Raw genomic sequence first — 25063 nt, 5'->3', positions numbered from 1 at the left:
GATATTTGAATTTTACTAATTCACTACACTACATTTCACGGTGGTCGACGTAGCATTAATCTGTTAAGACACAAGCATGGCATGGAATGTTGACATTTACCTAACCGTAATTGATAATTGATAACAATATTAAACTGAAACCATAAAAAAATTACGTAATAAAACAATTTATTGTACGCCAGTTAATAAAACGAAATACAACATTAGAACAGACTTGAACTAAGACCACTTACGACAACTGTTATCAAAACCTACATGTTAATGTTGTGCGAAGTTAAATTAAATTTAAGCTTAATTATGAGCTACTGCAAAAGGTTTTCAACATGACCACCACACGCATTTAACCGTTTGGTTAAGGATTGTCTGACTTTAAAAAATGTAGCAGGATTATTTCGTATTGAATTGGCTGCATCTTGAATTCTATTCCATAACTCGTCTCGTGTATTTATAGTAGGTTCAGCATAGACCATTGATTTCATGTAACCCCACACATGGTGGCCACTGAAATTCACTACCACGTCCAATCCAACGGTGAGGGAATGTTTCATTCAGATGTTCGCGCACAGCACGTGAAAAATGTGGAGGAGCACCGTCTTGCATGAACCACATATTTCTTCTTAGTTGTAATGGAAAATCTCCCAAGAGGTCGACTAAGTCATTATTTAAAAAAATTAAATATGACTCTCCATTTAAATTAGGAGGTAATTCAACTGGGCCCAGTAATGTATTGCCTATTACACCGCACCACACATTTATTTTAAACTCGTGCTGGAAATGTCTATCTTTTTTTAAACGAGGGTTTTCGGTTTCCCAGGCATGACTATTTCACCAATTAAAAACTCCGCGTCTGGTAAAGGTTGCTTCATCCGTGAAAAGAATGTTATTTAGGAATGTTGGATTATTATTCAATTTTCCTTTTAGCCACTGACAAAATTGAACTCTGATTCGATAATCTGTTGGAAGTAAATTTTGCACAGGTATAAAATGATAGGGATATAAATTGTCCTTGTGTAAAATTCTAGTCACGGATGGTTGGCTTATTCCAGTTGCTGCAGACAATCGACGAGTGCTTATTTCAGAATTTTGCGCAATTCTTACCAAAATTTCATCTTCTTGCTGCGGAGTGATAATCTTAGGACGTCCTGTATGATATTTTGGACGAAATGAACCTGTTTCACCCAATCGATTATAAATATTTTGAAATATCTTCCGGTTTGGCTGCCTTCTGTAAGGGTACATTTCACGATATTTTCTGGATGCTGCTTGCCCAGAAAAACGTTCTTGTGCGTAAACGCATAACATGTCTCTCATTTCTTCGTTTGAAAAGTGATTATGTCTCGGCATTTTGATTTATGTTAGGACAAGAATGAATCAGTTTACTTAACAATAAAATGTTTTAAACTATTCATTAAACGTAAAAGCTCATTGACGTTTCATAATTCATATGGCGCATGTGGCGACATCTACGAGTTAACTCAAATCCTCTCACACATTATTGTTTACCCTTACAAAAACTATAAGTCAACTATGAGTCATTATGTAGAAAAGTAGCTGATCTATTAACAAAAATCTATTTTATTTTTTTCGCTTTAACATCCTGTATCTCAGTAAGGAGCAGACTAAGACCCATTATTGTTAATGAAAATATTATTATTTTGGCCTCCTGAACGTACATTTACAATTTGGCCCATTACTTATGAATCACCCTGTATATATTTCGCCCCGATTTCCAACCCTTATAACTCGCCCCAGGGACTTTATTAGCACGTATAAAAAAATACGTAAACCTTATTTTTGGCCATACTATCGCTGTACCAAATTTCAACAAAATCGGTGAGGGACAGTTCTGATACTTCCCTTGTAAGAGTAATAAAACTGTCTAAACTAAATTTATTATTAAAAGCTGCAAAAATAAATGTAGGGTTATGATAGAATAAAAAAGTTCTGAGCAAACAAACTTTAGGAACAGCCTGTATAGCATTGTTCCCGCGGACCGATCTAACTCATAAATTACCTAACGATTTTACATCACATTGATTTATACTGTACCAAATTTCAGCGCTTTACTGTAAATAGTATTTAAGATATTTGGAAAATTTCCTACTATTTTTTTTTTTTACATGAATCGTCATCATTTTCACTCTAGTATATTAATAAATTTGTTCCCCGAGTCACCGAAACACCTTGTATAGGGTGTAAACATTTAAAAAATTGATTGTGACCTTCATATAACCTTGAAAATAAAGTCAAGGTCAAAAATGTTCCCTTCGCACAGAACAACTTTCATTTGGTTATATATATATATATATATATATATATATATAGAAGATAAGATGATAGTTAAAGGTGAAATATGAAAAGAGATTTTTTGTCGCATCAAATCTCCGGGTATTACTTATAATCCAATCAGAATTGCAATTAAAGTGCAGAAAAGTAGGGAGATTGCGCACCCCGAAGGCGGGTAGACGTGCATCGGGGTTTCCGTTCAGTTTTCAGTTGCGGCTGAAGCCCGCACGGTGGCAGCACGATGCTAGCGGTGGTGCTCTTTCAGCTTTGGTGCGTCGCTGAAGGTCACTTTAACGTTTTCATAGAACCGGCTGAGTTTATGAAACTTTTAGGTGAGAAAAACAAAAGAATTGATAGCTTGTAGAAGTAAGTTTTTGTTTTTGGGATTAAAGTCTAAAATAATAATCGAATTGATAATCGGATGATCGAGAGGTTCAGTTTTTTCAGCTTTTGCGTTAATTAACGCCGGCGGGGGTTTGTTCAAATTAAAACTGTCAAATTCAGGCGTTCGAACAAAAAGGAAAAAACCGCACGGTTAACTTTTTAATTAAATTCGGACTCTATTTTCGCGCACCACATTAGAATTGCAGACTCAAAGGAAATATTTGCTCGTCCCCTCATATTGTTTCCATACGCCTAAACTTGTTTGCTTTCCATTTTAAAAGCGTACTATCATTCCGAACTTATCCGTCTGGAAAAACAAACATCTACCCCCAGTATATGCGCTTCCGATATATTCGAAATTCCAATAGTCATAATATTAATAATTTTGATTTATATAAAGTTTTAACAATTCTTTTCATTTTCAGGAATCAACACCGACGTAGTGTATGTAAAAGAGGGAGTGGTAAACACGTACGCACTTAACTTCGTAATGCAAGTGCCGGCGAACATATCGGACCTTCAATTTTCATGGCAGAGACTTACGAAATACCCGGTGAGGCGACCCTTTACCTCGACCAACTCTATCGATTATATAATCAGCAGGTTATGGCTTATGCCGCCTACATTTATTATAAATGCTATCTAAAACGTATTTTCGTGATCGATATTAAAATTAATACAATGAAGTCGTCTTGTGTATTTCGAAGTCGAAGCGCAAATATTTTGATCATCAACTCGGAGCAACTTCGACGGGTTCGGTGCCAGTAGCGCGACGCAAACAACTTTTCAATTAAAATTTCGTTGGTCGCCCTTTTATTTGGTTCGTCGCCCCCTTAGTTGAAAAGCTCCGTTGCGTTCGTCGCTTCAATTAAGTGTCATCTAAACTGTTTGTACTTGTTAGCGACCGAACGAAAAATATACCCCCGTTAACAACCGTTCGCGTCCTCTCAAAACCACCCTCGTATTACTCTGAAAGCTGAAAACAACCATACACGCTGCCATGTTTTTTTTCACTCTAATAGGAAATTCTCCACAAAGATTTGTTTCAATCCGGTTCTAAAAACACATTCTGAAAAAACTTGATAAATTGTTGAAATCGCAATAAAAATTTGTAAGTTAAAGGGTTCATATAGGGGATTACCCTAGGGGAAATAAGATTTCATCTAATAGGTAATTTCACGGAGGGGTTGCTTAATTCGTTTAAGGTTTAACCGGCTCTTAGAGAACTAAAGCAAATTTTTTATTAAAGAATTGTTTATCGTATGCAACCAATATCACGCGCGATTTGCGAATACCAATACTGTGACATTGGTTGCATACTAATTATGTATAAAAAATTCCCAAAGTGTTAATAAAAGTGTCCTCTTTCCAATGAACCAACCCGTTTTGGAAAATAATTTTTAGTTTTTGAAAAAACAATATTTAAAATTTTCGATGTTGCGATAATGTTCAAAATTCGCTATAAAATTAATTTCTTGTAGGATCCTTGTAGAAATATCACCAATTATTAATTAAAGTATCCCCTTTTTAATGCAACAAGCCGTTTTGAAAAATCACTTTTAGTTCTTGAGAAATAAATTTTTGAAATAATCGATTTTGCAATTTTCGCCGATTCAGTTTTAAAAATTCGTATAAAATCCACTTCTTGGAATATGAGTATGAAAATTTCCCAAAGTGTTGATAAAAGTGTCCTCTTTCCAATGAACCCACCCGTTTTGGAAAATAATTTTTAGTTTTTGAAAAAACAATATTTAAAATTTTCGATGTTGCGATAATTTTCAAAATTCGCAAAAAATTAATTTCTTGTAGGATCCTTGTAGAAATATCACCAATTATTAATTAAAGTATCCCCTTTTTAATGCAAAAAGCCGTTTTGCAAAATCACTTTTAGTTCTTGAGAAATAAATTTTTGAAATAATCGATTTTGCAATTTTCGCCGATTAAGTTTTAAAAATTCGTATAAAATCCACTTCTTGGAATATGAGTATAAACATTTCCCAAAGTGTTAATAAAAGTGTCGTCTTTCCAATAAACCAATCCGTTTTGAAAAATAACTTTTAGTTTTTGAAAAAACAATATTTAATAATTTCAATGTTGCGATAATGTTCAAAATTCGCTATAAAATTAATTTCTTGTAGGATCCTTGTGGAAATATCACCAATTATTAATAAAAGTATCCCCTTTTTAATGCAACAAGCCGTTTTGAAAAATCACTTTTAGTTCTTGAGAAATAAATTTTTGAAATAATCGATTTTGCAATTTTCGCCGATTAAGTTTTAAAAATTCGTATAAAATCCACTTCTTGGAATATGAGTATAAAAATTTCCCAAGGTGTTAATAAAAGTGTACTCTTTCCAATGAACCAATCCGTTTTGAAAAATAAGTTTTAGTTTTTGAAAAAACAATATTTAAAATTTTCGATGTTGCGATAATTTTCAAAATTCGCTATAAAATTAATTTCTTGTAGGATCCTTGTGGAAATATCACCAATTATTAATTAAAGTATCCCCTTTTTAATGCAACAAGCCGTTTTGAAAAATCGCTTTTAGTTCTTGAGAAATAAATTTTTGAAATAATCGATTTTGCTATTTTCGCCGATTAAGTTTTAAAAATTCGTATAAAATCCACTTCTTGGAATATGAGTATCAAAATTTCCCAAAGTGTTAATAAAAGTGTCCTCTTTCCAATGAACTAATCCGTTTTGAAAAATAACCTTTAGTTTTTGAAAAAACAATATTTAAAATTTTCGATGTTGCGATAATTTTCAAAATTCGCTATAAAATTAATTTCTTGTAGGATCCTTGTGGAAATATCACCAATTATTAATTAAAGTATCCTCTTTTTAATGCAAAAAGCCGTTTTGAAAAATCGCTTTTAGTTCTTGAGAAATAAATTTTTGAAATAACCGAATTTTGCAATTTTCGCCGATTAAATTTTAATAATTCATATAAAATCAATTTCTTGGAATATGAGTATAAAAATTTCCCAAAGTGTTAATAGAAGTGTTCTCTTTCCAATGAACCAATCCGTTTTGAAAAATAACTTTTAGTTTTTGAAAAAACAATATTTAAAATTTTCGATGTTGCGATAATGTTCAAAATTCGCTATAAAATTAATTTCTTGTAGGATCCTTGTAGAAATATTACCAATTATTAATTAAAGTATCTCCTTTTTAATGCAACAAGCCGTTTTGCAAAATCACTTTTAGTTCTTGAGAAATAAATTTTTGAAATAATCGATTTTGCAATTTTCGCCGATTAAGTTTTAAAAATTCGTATAAAATGCATTTCTTGGAATATGAGTATGAAAATTTCCCAAAGTGTTAATAAAAGTGTCCTCTTTCCAATGAAATAATCCGTTTTGAAAAATAGCTTTTAGTTTTTGAAAAAACAATATTTAAAATGTTCGATGTTGCGATAATTTTCAAAATTCGCTATAAAATTAATTTCTTGTAGGATCCTTGTGGAAATATCACCAATTATTAATTAAAGTATCCCCTTTTTAATGCAACAAGCCGTTTTGAAAAATCGCTTTTAGTTCTTGAGAAATAAATTTTTGAAATAATCGATTTTGCTATTTTCGCCGATTAAGTTTTAAAAATTCGTATAAAATCCACTTCTTGGAATATGAGTATCAAAATTTCCCAAAGTGTTAATAAAAGTGTCCTCTTTCCAATGAACTAATCCGTTTTGAAAAATAACCTTTAGTTTTTGAAAAAACAATATTTAAAATTTTCGATGTTGCGATAATTTTCAAAATTCGCTATAAAATTAATTTCTTGTAGGATCCTTGTGGAAATATCACCAATTATTAATTAAAGTATCCTCTTTTTAATGCAAAAAGCCGTTTTGAAAAATCGCTTTTAGTTCTTGAGAAATAAATTTTTGAAATAACCGAATTTTGCAATTTTCGCCGATTAAATTGTAATAATTCATATAAAATCAATTTCTTGGAATATGAGTATAAAAATTTCCCAAAGTGTTAATAGAAGTGTTCTCTTTCCAATGAACCAATCCGTTTTGAAAAATAACTTTTAGTTTTTGAAAAAACAATATTTAAAATTTTCGATGTTGCGATAATGTTCAAAATTCGCTATAAAATTAATTTCTTGTAGGATCCTTGTAGAAATATTACCAATTATTAATTAAAGTATCTCCTTTTTAATGCAACAAGCCGTTTTGCAAAATCACTTTTAGTTCTTGAGAAATAAATTTTTGAAATAATCGATTTTGCAATTTTCGCCGATTAAGTTTTAAAAATTCGTATAAAATGCATTTCTTGGAATATGAGTATGAAAATTTCCCAAAGTGTTAATAAAAGTGTCCTCTTTCCAATGAAATAATCCGTTTTGAAAAATAGCTTTTAGTTTTTGAAAAAACAATATTTAAAATGTTCGATGTTGCGATAATTTTCAAAATTCGCTATAAAATTAATTTCTTGTAGGATCCTTGTGGAAATATCACCAATTATTAATTAAAGTATCCCCTTTTTAATGCAACAAGCCGTTTTGAAAAATCGCTTTTAGTTCTTGAGAAATAAATTTTTGAAATAATCGATTTTGCTATTTTCGCCGATTAAGTTTTAAAAATTCGTATAAAATCCACTTCTTGGAATATGAGTATGAAAATTTCCCAAAGTGTTAATAAAAGTGTCCTCTTTCCAATGAACCAATCCATTTTGAAAAATAACTTTTAGTTTTTGAAAAAACAATATTTAAAATTTTCGATGTTGCGATAATTTTCAAAATTCGCTATAAAATTAATTTCTTGTAGGATTCTTGTAGAAATATCACCAATTATTAATTAAAGTATCCCCTTTTTAATGCAACAAGCCGTTTTGCAAAATCACTTTTAGTTCTTGAGAAGTAAATTTTTGAAATAATCGATTTTGCAATTTTCGCCGATTAAGTTTTAAAAATTCGTATAAAATTCACTTCTTGGAATATGAGTATGAAAATTTCCCAAAGTGTTAATAAAAGTGCCCTCTTTCCAATGAACCAGCCCGTTTTGAAAAATAACTTTTAGTTTTCCTTAAAATTTTCGATGTTGCGATAATTTTCAAAATTCGCTATAAAATTAATATCTTGTAGGATCCTTGTGGAAATATCACCAATTATTAATTAAAGTATCCCCTTTTTAATGCAACAAGGCGTTTTGAAAAATCACTTTTAGTTTTTGAGATTTTTTCAAATTTTGCAATTTTCGAAATTATAACCATAATGGCCGGATAACCGGATATCCGGCTTTTTGCAAAATCACTATCCGTTCCATCACTACTGTAGATACGTAGTGTAGAAATAAAAAACGAATAATTTCGAAACGACTTTCCGGAGCCGGTTAATCGATAGGTGTCGCAATAAAGCGGCTTTACGACGTCGCTTTAATGAAAAATGCGAGAACAAACGAAGTGTGTTATACGAGCTTTTTTCCCTTGTCTTAAGAGCGGCCTGTTGCCTGGTCTCATATAAAGGGAGTTGGCAATTACCCCCCGTTTAAATACGCCCAGAAGGCAAGAATAGAGTAAAAAAATTAAAAATTTAACGTCCTCAGACAAGGCTTTTAAACTGTCGGGAAAGCGCACTCACCCCCACCCCTCTTTAAATATGCCGTTTGATGTCGTCGCCGAACTTTTTCGAACCACACCATAGAAGGTACTCTAACAACAAGCTTTACAGGCTCCACAACCTTCGAAATCCCATCCCAAGTTATTAACTTTTAATTTTTATATAACCTCATCATTGCAAGTATGCAACCAATAACGCGATTTGCGTATTGCAATACGAATATTGTGATATTGGTTGCATACTTGCAATGATAATATAAATTTGACACTTTACAAATTTCTAATATAAATAAATAAGGTCTTAGATTGAAGATAAATAACGTCGTATCTTTTGAAATCACCGGCGCGTGGTCTACGAATTATAAACCCTTACTTTGCCCTTATAAATACGATTACTTTGATCTCGAAAGAGGGAGAGAGACGAAATTCGAGTGGTAAATCACATCCATTTTCAGGGGGGACCCGTTTCGCTTTCGGACAAATCTTTGGCGCTCGAATGACAACGTACAACTTTAATTGAATGCCTAACATTCCACAGCATCTTTCGGGTTGCCTATCAGATCAATATCTGATTCCTTAATCCTGCATATTCGGTTTATTGCATAAATTTTTATGAAATTATTCGAAATTAATTGAAACGGAGCGTGTCAACGTATCAATTAAGCCGTTGGGGAACGACCGAATTATACCATGTATCGGTTACCCTTGGAAACGCTTCATTGAAGTGCGTCGTCGCGAAACCAAAACGGGCTTCATGCAAATTTAAATGGCGAAATTAAAATTTCAGCTGCCATACGTTTTGTCGATACACTACGACAATCAGGGCGCAATGCTGCCTCCCCAAATGAATATTTCATCCGCCGGAATAATTCCTGCAGCTGTGCAGACCTTTAGGTAGGCCGACCGTAAGCGATACGACCGAACTCGTGCACTCCTAAAACCACATTTTCCAGGATACAGCTCATATGCACCGGGGCGAAAAGCGCAGAGGTCCAGATTCTTCTCCAACTAAATGTTACTCATCTCCAAAACGAAACTTCAATTAACTTTCGAAGAAATAAAATTTGTAAAAAAGGTTAATAAACTTTTTGTTAATTAATATAATATGCAACTAATATCACAACGTAATACGAAAATCGCGTATACTGTGAAATTGGTTGCATATTCGTCGGGTACGATAATTAATTAATTAAGAAACGCACTGTAGTTAGGAGTTAGTTGTAACGATTTCATTTCTTAGGAGTAGTCCCACCTGTGGGGTCGATTATATTAGATCCAGAGGGATTGGCGAGTTCAAACAGGTCCCTCTACGTAGGGGTAGCTTCGGCAATCGCAATGATTGCCCTCGTTATCATCACGACATCGGCCGTTTGCATACGGACAAAGAAGACGAGGTCCGAAGACGACGCCGATTACGTAGGCGTCGTCTACGATCGGAGTCGACACGTGTTTGTCCACTTGGGTTCTGCAATCGGTGGACGACCCTCCAGCGATGAAAGCGGAAGCTATGCGACCATCGCCAGCATCCACAAGACTCCACCATCGCCATCTCCTTATGCAAGTACCGACAACCAAAAGATATCATATTACGCCTCATCGCAAATTATATTTCTCGCGCAGGTTTGAAACTAATTAAATAAATGACGCGACATCTGTAGTTGAATAGTAAAAGCTTTGTTTATAGACACCTTTACAAGATCCACACCTACGAGACCCAAGCGATAGATTGCGTTCGTTATCGTTACCAAAATCGTCAATTACATTGGAATCTATCGTCCAAGAAGGAAACTTTAGTAGAATTTACAAAGGAAGATTGGAATCAAATCAAGACGTGATTATAAAAACGGTAACGGAATCGGCGTTAAAATTGCAAACGTCGATGTTCTTAACAGAAGGAACTATGATGTTTGGATTGAAGCACAAACACATTCTTCCGGTGATTGGGGCGAACGTAGATGACGAAAGGGGTCCGTTGCTGGTGTATCCTTACGCGGGCAAAGGGAATTTAAAAAGGTGCGAATTCGTAGAAAGATCGGTTTCCCTTTTTACGCAATTTGGAAGTCATAAAAAGTTAAACCTTCCAAATAGCGTTCATAGAACTTTGTTAAAGATGAAGATTTATGATTGGTTAGGACGCAACTTTTTGTAAGATTCCCTTTTTCGAAAGGGAAAGCGAGGTTGTAAAGTTTATGGTTCCTAAACCTTTTTTTTCAGGTTCCTCATACAGTGCCGACAGAGAACCAAGGACCAGCACCCGTTGTCGACTAGAATTTTGGTTGATTTTGGTATCCAAATTATTTTGGGAGTTATGTACTTGCACAACCAATGTCTTTGTCATAAAGATTTAGCAACCAGAAACTGCGTGTAAGTCAAAAAACAACCTTATCTATAGGGAGCATGCGTAAACAAAAAATACATACATATATAGGTTAATATTCGATTGTATTCGAACAATAAGCCTATCAAACGCTCGATGCAATTTTCGTTTGCGTTCGACAAATGTTTGTTGAACTTATACTTCTTATCAACACTTCTATGGATCCTTTCATTTCATAGCAAAAAAATCCAACTTCCACATCCGTTCATACTTTCCTATTACGAAATCTATAAATATTTAAGCTAGTAGTATGCATTTTCCTCTTCATAGGATTGATGATAGACTCGAATTGAAAATAACTGACAGCGGATTAGCGAAGGATCTGTTTCCAGACGATTATTGTTGCTTATACGACAATGAAAATCGCCCTATCAAATGGCTATCAATCGAAACTTTAACACATAAACAATTTACCGCAGCTTCTGATGTGGTAATTAAGATTAAAAAATACATATTTTTTTTAAGCTGTTATTAAAAATTTTAATTTTAGTGGTCTTTTGGTATCGTTTTATGGGAATTAATCACGTTAGCTCAACAACCATATATTGATATCGATTTCTTTCAAATGATCGACCATCTTCAAAAGGGACACCGTCTACATCAACCGTTAAATTGTCCCGACGAACTTTACGCTGTCATGAAATGTTGTTGGGTTCAAAATGTCATAGAAAGACCTAGTTTCGGACAATTGCTGTCATACCTCCGAGATTTTCGTCTATCTTTAGATAAGTATATTTAATATCTATTTTATATACATTTATTTGCGAAGAAGTCTGTGTGTTTTGATCGGAATACAGGGTGAGATAATGGGATCAATATATATATAATAAATATATATAGGGTGTTTCATAATATATGCGCAGGACTTCAGGATGTAATAGCTTGTCCAAAAATTTAAAAAAATGTTAATCATATACAGTCATATGAATTCGCGACCAACATTTTTATTGTCTTAATATAAAATAGTTCTATAACAAAGATCACGATGTTCTATCATTAAGCCGAGGTCGCGAAGCGGGCGAGGCAGAATCTCGATAGTTTTTTTCTTCAACGGTTGATTGCAACACCTCGGCTATAAAGGCTCTTAGCTATAACAATTCACGACCAACTTCTTCATTATCTCAAAATAGAATAATTAATTGTATAATAACATGATGATGTTTTATTAATAAGCCGAGGTCGCGTAGCGGGCGAGGCATATCCTCGATACCATTTTCTTTAAGGGTGTCGATTATAACACCTTGGCTATAAATAATCTCAGCCATATGAATTCGCGACCAGCATTTTCATTGTCTTAATATAAAATAATTCTATAACAAAGATCACGATGTTCTATCATTAAGCCGAGGTCGCGAAGCGGGCGAGGCAGAACCTCGATAGCTTTTTTCTTCAACGGTTGATTACAACACCTCGGCTATAAAGGATCTTAGCTATAACAATTCACGACCAACTTCTTCATTATCTCAAAATAGAATAATTAATTGTATAATAACATGATGATGTTTTATTAATAAGCCGAGGTCGCGTAGCGGGCGAGGCATATTCTCGATACCATTTTCTTTAAGGGTGTCGATTATAACACCTTGGGTATAAATAATCTCAGCCATATGAATTCGCGACCAGCATTTTCATTGTCTTAATATAAAATAATTCTATAACAAAGATCACGATGTTCTATCATTAAGCCGAGGTCGCGAAGCGGGCGAGGCAGAACCTCGATAGCTTTTTTCTTCAACGGTTGATTGCAACACCTCGGCTATAAAGGATCTTAGCTATAACAATTCACGACCAACTTCTTCATTACCCCAAAATAGAATAATTAGTTATACAGGGTGTATCTGAATGACTGCAACAAACTTCAAGGGGTGATTCTTTAGTGAATTTTAAGGGTACTTTGATATATGAACCATGGGCGACTTCGGCTCCCCTAAGGAGCTACACCCCTCCAAAAATGGCGGAAAATTTTGGTTTAATTTGTTTTTCTCAAAATCCATAAGCGCTAGGAAAATGAAATTTGGGGAATATGTTTAACTCATAATAGGGCATGTTTTGACCCTACTTGTACTTTCAACCTACCCTTCTAAACTACTAAACGTAACCACCCCCTTCACATTTTTGCTAATGTTTTTTTTATGCAGATGATAAATACATTAAAAAAATTTTATCTAGGTAGATGAAAGTATCCTAAAACTTTTCTGTCTCTCTAAAATTTTTCCAAAAACGACTAATTTTTGAGAAAAAAAATAAAAAAGCAAACACAGCCTGTTAAACAACGGGGTTGTCGATTAAAAGTTGGAATGAATTTTTAATGAAAAAATCTTGGTAGGCTTTGCAATCTTTGTCAGAAATATTTTTGACGTTTAAATGTCAGTGTTTTTCTTACTATTATTATTGTTTTTCAAATTAATTGTTAAATAAAGTTCTATCGCATTTACGCTCGTTCACTCGACTTTTCAAAATTTTAAATAAAACAACAATAATAGTACGAAAACTACTGACATTTAAACGTCAAAAATATTTCTGACAAAGATTGCAAAGCCTACTAAGATTTTTCCATTAAAAATTCATTCCAACTTTCGATTAACAACCCTACAGCTTAACAGTTAGTGTTTGCTTAATTATTTTTTTTCTCAGAAATTATTAAATTTTCGAAGAACTTCAGAAAGATAAAAAAGTTTTAAAATAGTTTTACTTATCTAACTGAAATTTTTCCAATGTATTTATCATCTTCATAAAAAAAATCTAGGCATAAATTGAACGGGGGTGGTTACGTTTCGTAGTTTAGAAGGGTAGGTTAAAAGTACAAATAGCATCAAAACGTGCCCTATTATGAGTTAAACATATTCCCTAAATTTCATTTTCCTAGCGTTTATAGTTTTTGAGAAAAAAAAAATAAACCAAAATTTTCCGCCATTTTTGGAGGGGTGTAGCTCCTTAGGGGAGCCGAAATCGCCCATGATTCATATATCAAAGTACCCTTAAAATTCACTAAAGAATCACCCCTTGAAGTTTGTTGCAGTCATTCAGATACAGCCTGTATAATAACATGATGATGTTTTATTAATAAGCCGAGGTCGCGCAGCGGACGAGGCATATTCTCGATACCATTTTCTTTAAGGGTGTCGATTATAACACCTCGGCTATAAATAATCTCAGCGATATGAATTCGCGACCAGCATCTTCATTGTCTTAATATAAAATAGTTGTATAACAAAGCTCACAATGTTTTATCATTAAGCTGAGGTCGCGTAGCGGGCGAGGCAGAATCTCGATAGCTTTTTTCTTTAACGGTCGATAGCAACACCTCGGCTATAAAAGAAAAATCAACTTTTATGTTGAAAAACATGGTAAATTTTTTGAAATAAAAGTTTTATTTTACTAAAACGTTAGAACAAGTAATAAAAGCAAGCATTAACTTCATAATTGCAAAATAAAAAAAATTAAGAAATAATACAAAAGTTGTCTTTTCAAAATTCTCCAAACCGTAAAAATTGTATAATTTATTCTTAACAAGTAGGCTTTAAATTTTATAACAAAAGCTACCTCTTGTCAAAATAACAATTAGTTTGTACCTGCAAAAAGTAAACTTATATTACAAAATTAAAAAAGAATTATACAAACGCTGAAATGTGCAAAATGCATTACCTTTACGGAATAGCGTGCCATAATTCGACCGAATCCTGATGGTCCAGTATCACACCATAACTTATTTCTACGCATTCACCAACGACTATGGGAAAATGGAAGTTTTAAAAGGAATACTGCTGATAATGGAAATTGCAAATCCCCAAGTAGAAGAGGCTGTCCTCAACGAAATTGATGAAAATCCGACCACAACTACCAGAAAAATTGCTCACAACTTAAATCTATCTCACTCGACGGTTTGGAGAAATTTGAAAAGGCAACTTTTCTGTTCCTACCATATCCAGAGAGTACAAGCCTTATTGCCAAGAGATTTTTCACCAAGATTGGCTTTTTGTTTGTGCCGATGAAGCATCTTTCTCGAAGGATGTTATTTTCAATTTTCACAATAACCAAATATGCGCAGAAGAAAATCCACATGAAATTGCAGAAGGCCCTCATTTGATAGGCCCACATTTTTTACCGAACAGATTAAACCGTGCAGATTATCGAGAATTTCTAGAAGAAGTATTGCCGGAACTGCTGGAACATACACTTGGATCGGTCGAGGAGGTCCGCACCTTTGGCCATCGCGATCTCCCGAACTTAATTGTTTAGATTTTTTCTTTTGGGGCCATGTGAAAACCGTAGTCTACGGTACTCCAGTTGAAAATGTTGACCAATTAAGAGTATGATTTGTAATTGTTTTGTACTTGTTAAAATAAAATTTTTATTTCAAAAAATTTACCATGTTATTCAACATAAAAGTTGATTTTTCTGTTTATTTCGTGCATTTTAGAGGGTAACTTGATAGAAACTTTTTTTCAAATTTTTGGGCAAGCTATCACATCCTAAAGTCCTGCGCATGTATTATGAAACATCCTATGTAATTCCAAACAGCGAAATTAAATAATTGTTTGGAATTATTCTATGTCACGTGATAAAAATAAAAAGAAATATTTAAATAAAAATGGCTGTAACTTAATGTTGCGTGTACGATTATTGATGGTTTGATGTTATATGTTGTAATATGTAATGGGCAATAATAATTATTTGTGTATCAATTTTTTTGTAATCGAGCATCTTTTTTATCTTCTTGGTTCAGCAAGTAAGAAAGATTGCCGATTAGAAAAAAATTTTTAAGATGTTGATTAATCGAAATATATTATATTATATTAATATAAATAGATGTCTATATTTATAATAATTTTTGTATAAATGTAATGGGGGGCTAAGAGTGAGAATAAATCATAAATAAGTAAAACGTAGCGGGCGTAGAGTTGTTTCATCTGTGGCCAGAGTGAGCTGACCATCGGCACCGCGGGGACAATGGGAGAAAAGAAAGGGTATTATGGACACCCTTCAGGTTCAGGGGTAAGGTAAAAGTAAGATTTCTTCCTTTCTTCAGTGTATTGTGGACTGTGTACCTACGACGACGTGTCCTCTCTCTCGGTCCGGAGTTTTTAGTGTTCGTAGTGATCACGTTATTGTCGTTTACCGTCTCGGATACGTTCAGTCAGGAAAAGGTCAGTCCCAAATCGGCATCTTTACCTATTTGAACGTTTCGCAATTGCTCAACGTTTTCGTTCTATCTACGCAAATATTTAATTCTCCCACAGTTTTTGATATTGCATCTGAATCACGATGATTCAAGTTTTAAGCATATCTATAAAAACAACGTTTATAAAAGAAGCAGACAACAAAACTTACGGACTTTCTACGGACGTGAGTTGTTGCCGTTTCAAGGTTTTAAATCTCTATTAATTGAACTCAGTAAAAAAGCGTAGTCGCGATTGAATAATCTTTTGTAATAACCGCGTAACCTTCGCGAAGACATGTAGATGCGCTACTTATAAAAGGTTCTATCCGCGAGGAGAATGTTACTGCTTAGGTTAATACTGTATGACACAAAAAAAACTAGGCATATTAACCTTGGTCATTATTAGGTAATAATTACAACGAAACGCAATCGGTGCTCGATTTCTCGTGGATTTCTCACTTAATACTTATTAATATTAACAAAAATTAGTAACCAGCCTGTATATAATACATATATAATACAGGGTGGTTACTTGATCCTCAAATTTTTATTATTCAAATTGAGTTTTATCGTTACATAATAATGAACCAAGTAAATCGAAGGTTAAACCTTCTTAGTAGCGTTTGATATAGAAACCCATTACGAATACAGGCTTGTTTTTATTTTAAAAACACTTATGTAACAATTACGCAAAACGCGCGGCCATACGTGATTTATTTAATAACCTAAAACAGCTATCCCTTTTTCTATTTGGCTCTCTTAATAATTCGCTATTACGCACGGCGTCGATTTGCGACCACCGCAAACGTCGCGAGGGGAAACGCTTCGATTACGTAAGGGAATTTACTTTCTACGTTTACCTTTGTGCGCGCAGAGAGAAGAAAGTCAAGAGAGACAGTGGTGGGCCGAAAAACGGACCGACGAGAGATAGGAAAAGCTTCTCGGCTTATAGTTACGAAAATGTGGAGCGGCGTTTTTTATTTTCACTTTCGAAAAAGAACGAGCCGCGTTACGTAAGGCGCCATCGACGACGACGACCAGCGTCGGTGGCGGCGTCGTCGCATTTTCACTCTTTGTTTTCGAGAGTTGCGCAATCTCGCCTCGGTGGCCCTGAAATCTTATTAGGGTTACGGGATAACTGTATTACGCGAACCGGTGAAAGTGATACAATATGGACACTTTCCCCTCTCAACGTAATGCGAACACAACAATGGTACCAAGTTACATGACCGAGGATAACCATAATCTATATATATATTTCTATTCACTTTCAAAATTTCAACGAAAATCTCCATTTATTTCATTATTTTGTATTAATAACATCTCTTTGAAATCTACTATATATATATATATATATATATATATATATAATAAGAATTAAAGAGTCCAACGAAATCGAAAGTGTTCCCATAACGCCCGCTTCGAGTTCGTTCGTAATACGCGTCTTTCACCAGATCGCTCAGAAATTGCTTTCTATTTTAAACCAAACCACAATGCCCAAGATTTAGTTTGCAAAGAAAAAAAATTTGTGTAAAATCGAATTTAGTATGAAATAATAAGAGTGACTTTCTTTTGATGTAAGTGTACCTTCGTGGTGGTTTAATGTTAACCTATCGAGTAGGCGAAAGTAAGTAAACAAGAAATGAAATGGAAAGTAACTCTCCGCGTTGATGTGAGGTTGGAGGAGACGTGTGGTAAGGCGAATGAAGAACTTAGTAACGAATGAACGAGAGCTCTGGCGTAATGCAGGCGAACGCGGCATTAAGTAATTGATAGTTTTGTGTCGGCGCGGTTGTCCTCGAAACTTATTTTACCTGTTTAAACCATCCAAGGTCTCTACTTTGTAGCGAAGTGAAAGTCTGCTTGACTAACAGCGGGCGAACCGTAGAATAGTAGTCGACAGTGTCCGAGGAGGCTCCGGCGCGTTTAGCGTCTTCTTTTCGCCTCTCTCTCTTTCTGTCTTTTTCCACGTTGCTCTCCGCAAAAAAGCGGCTTCGCGCTGCGAAAAAAGGCCCAAGGAAAGTGTCGCGGTGGAGGGAGCCGTTACGTAACACGATATGGGTCGTTGAAGTTGCACGGCAATTGTTTAAGTACGTTCTCGCACCGAGATTCATCCTTGAAATTTGTTGTTTATCAGTTCTGGGTTATTTATTCGCATTTTGCAACGATCTTTTACTCTTACGTTACTCTTCAATATTTCATTTCTACCACCTGTTCTCTATTCATAACGTATTAAACAAACCTCGACTATATTTGGTCACCATGATGATGATTACCTTGGCAGAAACTAGTTTGGTGAAATTGAAATGATTGTAAAATTTTCTTTTTCTTATTGGTTCTTCCTGTTGTGCAGGTTTTTGAGTACAAGTGTTTCGCAAACCGACATCGAATAGAGCGGTTCTAATAATAGACGCGTTCGGAAAGAACGTTTACTAGTGGCTTTGCGCAAATATAAATCCGAGCCGGAGTTCGCCTACTAACCCATTTTTCGAAAGGGGTTGGCGACGACGGTCTGGTTTCGCTCGTCCAAGAATGCAATTGTACTTGCACATGCAACCGGGCGGCCGCTGCTATTGATAGAAATAGAAATAGAGATTAGGTTAGTGACGCTGTGCACCGTTTCAAAAATTCTCGTGTGCGCATCCACAACTGGGTTAGTTAATAGGAGCCATGATATTGTAATTGTAAATTAGGCATAATTGGACAAATTGAGGCTAACGGTGTCTGGTGCCCAGAATAGGACTGATATTGATCGTGGGATGCTCCTCAGTTTATGTTATTTTGCATGTTTTTTTCTTTAAAAACAACTCTTCTTTTCAGCTTTCAATATTTAGATTAATGTCGTTACTTCCGATTCGTTCATCATTTCGACATTTACGTAATGCTATAATAGGAGGTAAAATCGTCACACACGGTATTAATTTGTGGCTTAGGTTGTGCAAAATTCTTTACTCACTTCGAAACGTTCATTTTTTACCTTTCATTTATAGTATTTTCTAATTAACTAATAACTGTCATCAATCGCTTTTAGCGGGGTTGACATTTAACATACATTAATTACACCGATTTACAAAATTATGTACGAATCGGATTAGTTAAAAGTGGCCATCTGGTTCGAGATGATATTCGGTAGTATTATTGAAAGAGTTTTCTATTTACGAAATCGGTAAATAAATGTGTCAAATTCGTATTCTTGTCGGCACGGCTGAAAGAGTTAGAGATCTTAGCCGGCGCGTTTTCCCTAAATTTATGCCCGATTATTTCTTTGGAGAGTCGCGCACGACCGTGCTTCGGAATACCGTCGGGCAAATTAACCAACAATCCGCGGTTGTAGTTGTAGAGGTGGAAGGTAATAGTTATGTTTAGATCCGAAACGGGAGTAGAATGCATAATAGGTGTGACGTAACGTTTAATTAATAACGATCCGAAGGTTAAAGAAAGGACATTCTTCAAGGTTTCAAATAACAAAGGGCGTTCGTGGCGTCATGCCAATCGGCCAGTTTGGAAGTTTGGTTCGGCAAAGTATAAACTGAAAGGTGCATCCCCCGCAACCTTTTCCGGATGTTTTTCGGAGAGATATTTCGAGAGCTATTTGGCATAGCCAACGATTGTTTTTATTCGATATCGTCGGTTGGCCGTTGAAATGGTATTGCAGCACCATTATACAACCGGCCGCCCCACCATGGAGCCAGCCCGCGGTATTGTGAAAGTACGGTTTCGCATGGCCCCAGAATGGGCCTCGGATACTCGGGACGAGTTGCCTTGGCAGCCTCGGTGAAAGCAAACCGAACTGATCGAGGAATGCCAAGTGGCCGCCGCGCCGCGCAACCAGAGGGCCGTCGTCGCCCTATTGCGGCCGATTAAATGTATGATGCGATACTAAGTAGGTACATATGTAGTGGCGCGCCGCCGGATTCAAAATACACAGGAACGTGGTGGAACCAAGTGGAACGTCCCGACCATATTACCCATATTACGATCGCGCGAAATGCGTTTGCACTCGCGCCAAACGCCGTTTCAAAGCGCAGTCGCTACCCCGCGACCTTGAATAGAGAAAGACGGTGCCGCGAGTGAGCCGGGAATAGGAAAAAAAAACACACACACATACATACGGACGAACGCACACAGACGCGTCTCACCAGGTCCGTATTTATTGCCACAAGGCCTTCTCGTCCTCTTAACTCTTAAACTCTTGGCCCACGCGTCTATTCCGCGCATCTTTCTTCCGTCTCAATTTCCTGAAATGATCTGATTTCAACACATTCGTTTTTGCACTAAAAGAAAACTGTAATGTTTTCATAACCTGGCCCAATATCGTGACCCGAACATTCTTTGCTGTTTTCATTGTCGCTAGATGTTGACCTTCAAAAACACACCAACATATTATGCTTGTTATTGTAGTTTTTGCAAATTTTTTTTTATCAAATTCACTCATTGATGTCTCTAATATATATATCGTTATTAAGAAAGGATGAATATCTTGGTTGTAGCTACGAGGTTCAAGTGATATGTTAGGACTCAAAACACGTCTATGAGGATATTCCATATTCAAGGATATTATTCAAAAATAATTGTCGTCGTGGTTCATTCATTTCTTATTTGTCCACAAACGTAGAAACTCAATGCACGTTTTGCATATCTTTTGCGGAATCCAAGGCTTGTCTTGTATTTGGATCATCCAACGATGCCATATGAAATTATATTAAGAAAACTTAATATTTTCGATTTTTTGGTGTAAAGCTGTAACAAAAAAACTAAGAGTAAACATCACGTGATAAAAGTCAATCATCAGACAAAAGTTGGCATATTGTTGTAATAGTATATGATGAGTTGCGGTGTTTTTGTAAATTTAGGGTTTGGAAAGTGGAGTTGGGGATTAAAATTTCGGGTGCGGTCGGTCCGTCGTAGTTCGGCCCTGCGCCACGAGAGCGTTGTGGCAGCGCGCGAGGAGAGGTGCACGCTGAGTACATGGTGGGGCTGGGCTGAAGAGAAATGGGGGGAAAAGAAAGGGAGAAATTAAGAACTAGTAGTATTATGTGCGATTCGGAGGACAAAGCGGCTCTAAAATCCATGCCAATTAATACCGATACACGGTTGTCGTTTTCGTAGCAGCGCGCCGCCGTCGTAGGAAGGCGAAAGAGTCGCCAACAAACGGTTCGGCTCAAAAGTTTAGCGCAGCACCGCGGGACTGCGAAGGCTCGGGGCTCAGGCTCACTTTTACTTTCATTTGTGTCGTAACCGCGGTCCGATAGTCGCGTGGCCCAAAAATACAATCCACTCTACCGTTCGGCTGACGACGAGAAGACACCACTGCGGCCGCGCGAAAGTGTTTACCAGTGAGTTATGGCACCGTTCGCTCGCGAAACGGCCCTTAAACTGACCGGAACCGACCGACGCACCATCTGACCACCGACAACGGAAGGACAACCCGTTTTTTTATATCTTTACACCCTTTATTTTCATGAATCCCATCGGATTATCAATTCAAATGACAAACACCTGTAAGTACGATACGATTTCTACGATAGTTCTCTCTTAAAACCACCTCGTGACATAATCCCCGACCGAGCGCGCTCAAATTTTCAAAAAAATAACAGCGGCGCCACTGCGGCCCGTTTCGCAACTACGCTCCGCGGAGCTTTTCGCTTCGAATTTTGACCTACTTTTTACTATTAAGTAATCGAACGGCTTCTTCCTGTCAATCGGACCCAATTACAACTCCCGACATCTTACTTCGAAAATAAACTTATTATGTCACCACTTAGGGACACCTTTCTCTTTTTACTATCGCACCTCCGCGCGATTTCAACGCTACGTCTACGCTCTGTCGACCCGTTTCTCATTCCTTTTTTTCTTTCGCCTTGTAATTCGCGTTAAAATAACGGCCTTGACTCTTCCCATTAACTAAAAAAATCAATTTTAATCTCCAAAATCCCTTTTTACGATTTTAATACTCCTCGACTCTTCTAAGTAGTTATGTAACGAATAAAATGTTACCAAACGTCACAAACCTTGCATATTTATAAGTAATTTGGCAATGACATGTATTAAAACACTCTCTTCATTTTCATTTTCTGTTACTACATTTCATTGTGAATTAACACTTCTTTCGTCAAATTATTATTAAACTTCAAATTCAAATTCGATCTTCTTAACTGTTAAACTTCAAAACAAATGAATTCTTTTTAATATATACAACCCGTGATGTATAACCCACGTTTGATGTGTTGCCTATATAAAATTAAAAAATTTTAAATTAAATATTTTTAACATTTCTTAAATGCCTATTCCTTCCTGAGTTACTCATTATTTAATATGAATCAAAATAAGTTATCTAAACTAAAAAATGTTCTAAATTCCTACGATAATTGTCGTTTTAATTCCTCGATGAATCTTTTCATTAGCATTTTAAAAACTCGAATAATAAAATAGATATTAGCACGAATCGAAACGAAGACGCTATAAATGATTGCAGGTGATTTCCGGCCAAACCATTATTAACGCGACCAGCCATGTACTCGGAAGAGCAAGAAACACAGGGTTTATTAACGCTGCATTATGGGAAACACCACGCGACGATAGTCGACGAGATTAGGACTTGTTTTAGTTCCGAAAATTTCGCCGACATGACTTTTATTTGTGACGATAAAACGGTCATCAGTGCACACAAGCTCGTCATGGCTTCAGCGAGTCCTTTGGTTCGCCAAATCTTGGGCGAATCCGTTCACGCTCATGGACCAAGCGTCGTCTTGATTCCGGGAATCAAAAGTTGTCATTTGAGACATCTTTTAGATTTTCTATATCATGGACAAGCTTGCGTTCAAGTAAGTTTTATCCGTTTTTGCACCAATTAATTAATAACTTAAAATTTTTTATTTTGGTTGCAGTCGAGCGAATTACAAAGCATACGAGAGTTATTTGATCTTCTCCAGATCCAATCTGGAGTTTGGGAGTCGTCTGAAGAACACAAGAAAAACGAAGATTGCTGGTCTCAATCCGAATCGGACATTAATCAAATTTTGGTCAAAAAGGAAAACGATTCAGCCGAGGATGACGATAAAGAAGAAGGCGAGATTAAAGATGACGACGACGACGACGACGACAACTCAAATCATAGTCAAAGTAATTCACCGAATCCCGTTAATTTATCGTTAAATACTAAATCCTCGGATGGAAAAGAAGAAGATAATTTTCAAGTAAGTCGCAAAAAAAATTATTATTAAACGATTATTTTTTATTATTTCTTTTTATAGAAAAATGAATTAAGTACAGAATTAAAAATAGGTCAATCAACAGTAAAAATAGCTCAAAAAGTTCAAGAACTTTGCCACAAAGTAAAAAGAAAACCCATGTATATAGAACCGGTTGATTTAAAACACCAAGAAGAAGTATCCCAATTAAAAGTGCCGATCGGCGATCAAAAATTAATTTCGTTAGTACAAAGTCCGGATAATTACGTAGTTACACCTCATCGAAAACGAAGACCTGGATTTCATAATAGCCCGTCTCAAAACCCACCCTTTGTGCCGTTTTCGCCGTCCTACATCGACGATCACCATCGATTCAAAAACCTTTCGTTGCCGCTTTTATCGAGAAATGCTTTATCGCTTTCTGCACCACCTTATCTAGTTGATAGGACGCATACTCCAACTCCAGGACAACATGCAGACTCTGGACCGCCAGATAACGTGATTATTAAGTATCGTCCACCAAGTGCGGATCAAAGTATAACGCCGGAATCGTATCCTTCGTTTGATGCGTCGTGGGGGGCGTGGTCTTTGTGTCAACCCCAAGTTGTAAATCCATCCCCGAATGAAGATAGGGAAGTTTCGGCTTCGTTCACAAATAGTGGTCAAGATGAACAGGAATCGCATGCGACCGGAAGTGGAAAACAAAGCGGGCCAACTGGACAAATTCGCGAATATCGGTGCGATTATTGCGGGAAACAATTCGGGATGTCTTGGAATTTAAAGACCCATCTTCGAGTTCATACGGGGGAGAAGCCGTTTGCGTGTCGACTATGCGTGGCCATGTTCAAACAAAAGGCGCACTTATTGAAGCACTTGTGCTCTGTGCACAGGAACGTGATATCTTCAAACGAGGGCAACGTCGGGAGATTCAATTGTTGTTTTTGTCCGTTGTCATTCGAGGCGCTTCCCGAACTTATAAGGCACCTCTCGGGACCCCACAACAATTTATTACTCAGCAAAAATATGCATGAGTTAAAATAAACAAACTATTATCATTCCGAATAAAAATCAAAAAAACCCTTTTATAAAATCCGAAATTATTTTAAGAAAAATTTTTTTAAAAGGGATGTATAATTACTTTTTGGGTAACGATCGTATAATTTCAGTTTTTTGGAACGGTCATTAAACCCAAAAAGTTTTGTGATATTTACGAGCCCATACGTGCCTTTCCTTCTACGACGTGTACTCATATAGTGCTTTAGTATTCAACCAATGTTGTGTTCAAATCCCATACCTAAGTATTCTAATGCCAGCCCACCTGCCCTGGGTTGGAAGCCCCCTTCATAAACGAAGAAACCACTACGAACAACTCCGTTTTTCCCCTCGTTTATGTCGAGTTTTTTTGTATATTTTTCTCTGATACTTATATAGTTTTTACTACAAAACTGGAATATATTAACGTATATTTTTTTTAATATACACACCAAAGAGCTATTTTTTATTTATTAAAAAATAGGGCCATTTCAATTTTTATTTTTTTTGCCTTTATTTCTTTTATTCTTTTTCTTGATTTCCACCCATGATCCACCCAATTTCTCGTTTCTTTTCCCCTCATCATTATCTTTTCTTCACCTTTTGAAACGAGAAAATATTAAAAAAAAGAACGCACCAGTTTCGAACAAAAAATTACGTGTGTGTATTTTTTTCGACGCAAAAATGTCTATTTCTCTATTTTTTTTTTTTTCAATTAAAAAAATGTGGTACAAACATGGTAACGTTAGCAAAATGGTAGATAATGTACATACGATTGTATATAGTTGTATTTAAGTATATTTAATTAATAAAAAATAAGAGTCTTATTGAGTTTAAATTTGCACTGTTATGTTTCAGTGCCATCTATAGAATAAAACAACAACCATTTATTAAAAAAAATTATTATCCTAATTCCTTTTTTTTTTTTTGAACTCATTTTCCAAAACTAATAATCAATATTTGAAGTTTTGATAAAATTTGCGATAATTTTCAAAATTCGCTATAACCTTGTGGAAATATCACCAATTATTAATTAAAGTATCCTCTTTTTAATGCAAAAAGCCGTTTTGA

The 25063-nt window shown here is 35.6% G+C and overlaps 1 protein-coding gene across 1 annotated transcript; it reads left to right on the top strand.

The window, feature by feature from the left end:
• The first annotated feature begins 2516 nt into the window (after positions 1–2516).
• LOC111425640 (tyrosine-protein kinase Dnt-like) lies at positions 2517–24819 on the top strand. Its single transcript, XM_023059789.2, has 12 exons — positions 2517–2618; positions 3096–3223; positions 9020–9126; positions 9186–9307; positions 9473–9852; positions 9917–10245; positions 10447–10596; positions 10880–11039; positions 11100–15615; positions 22246–22594; positions 22658–22966; positions 23024–24819. The coding sequence occupies exons 1-9, from the start codon at positions 2528–2530 to the stop codon at positions 11346–11348; spliced, it is 1716 nt and encodes a 571-aa protein (XP_022915557.2). The 5' UTR covers positions 2517–2527; the 3' UTR covers positions 11349–15615; positions 22246–22594; positions 22658–22966; positions 23024–24819.
• The last annotated feature ends 244 nt before the right edge of the window (positions 24820–25063 follow it).

Source organism: Onthophagus taurus, chromosome 8 (assembly GCF_036711975.1).
Source record: "Onthophagus taurus isolate NC chromosome 8, IU_Otau_3.0, whole genome shotgun sequence".
Taxonomy (NCBI): domain Eukaryota; kingdom Metazoa; phylum Arthropoda; class Insecta; order Coleoptera; family Scarabaeidae; genus Onthophagus; species Onthophagus taurus.
Note: the sequence above shows the minus strand (reverse complement) of the source record. Positions and strands in the feature narration are given on the sequence as shown.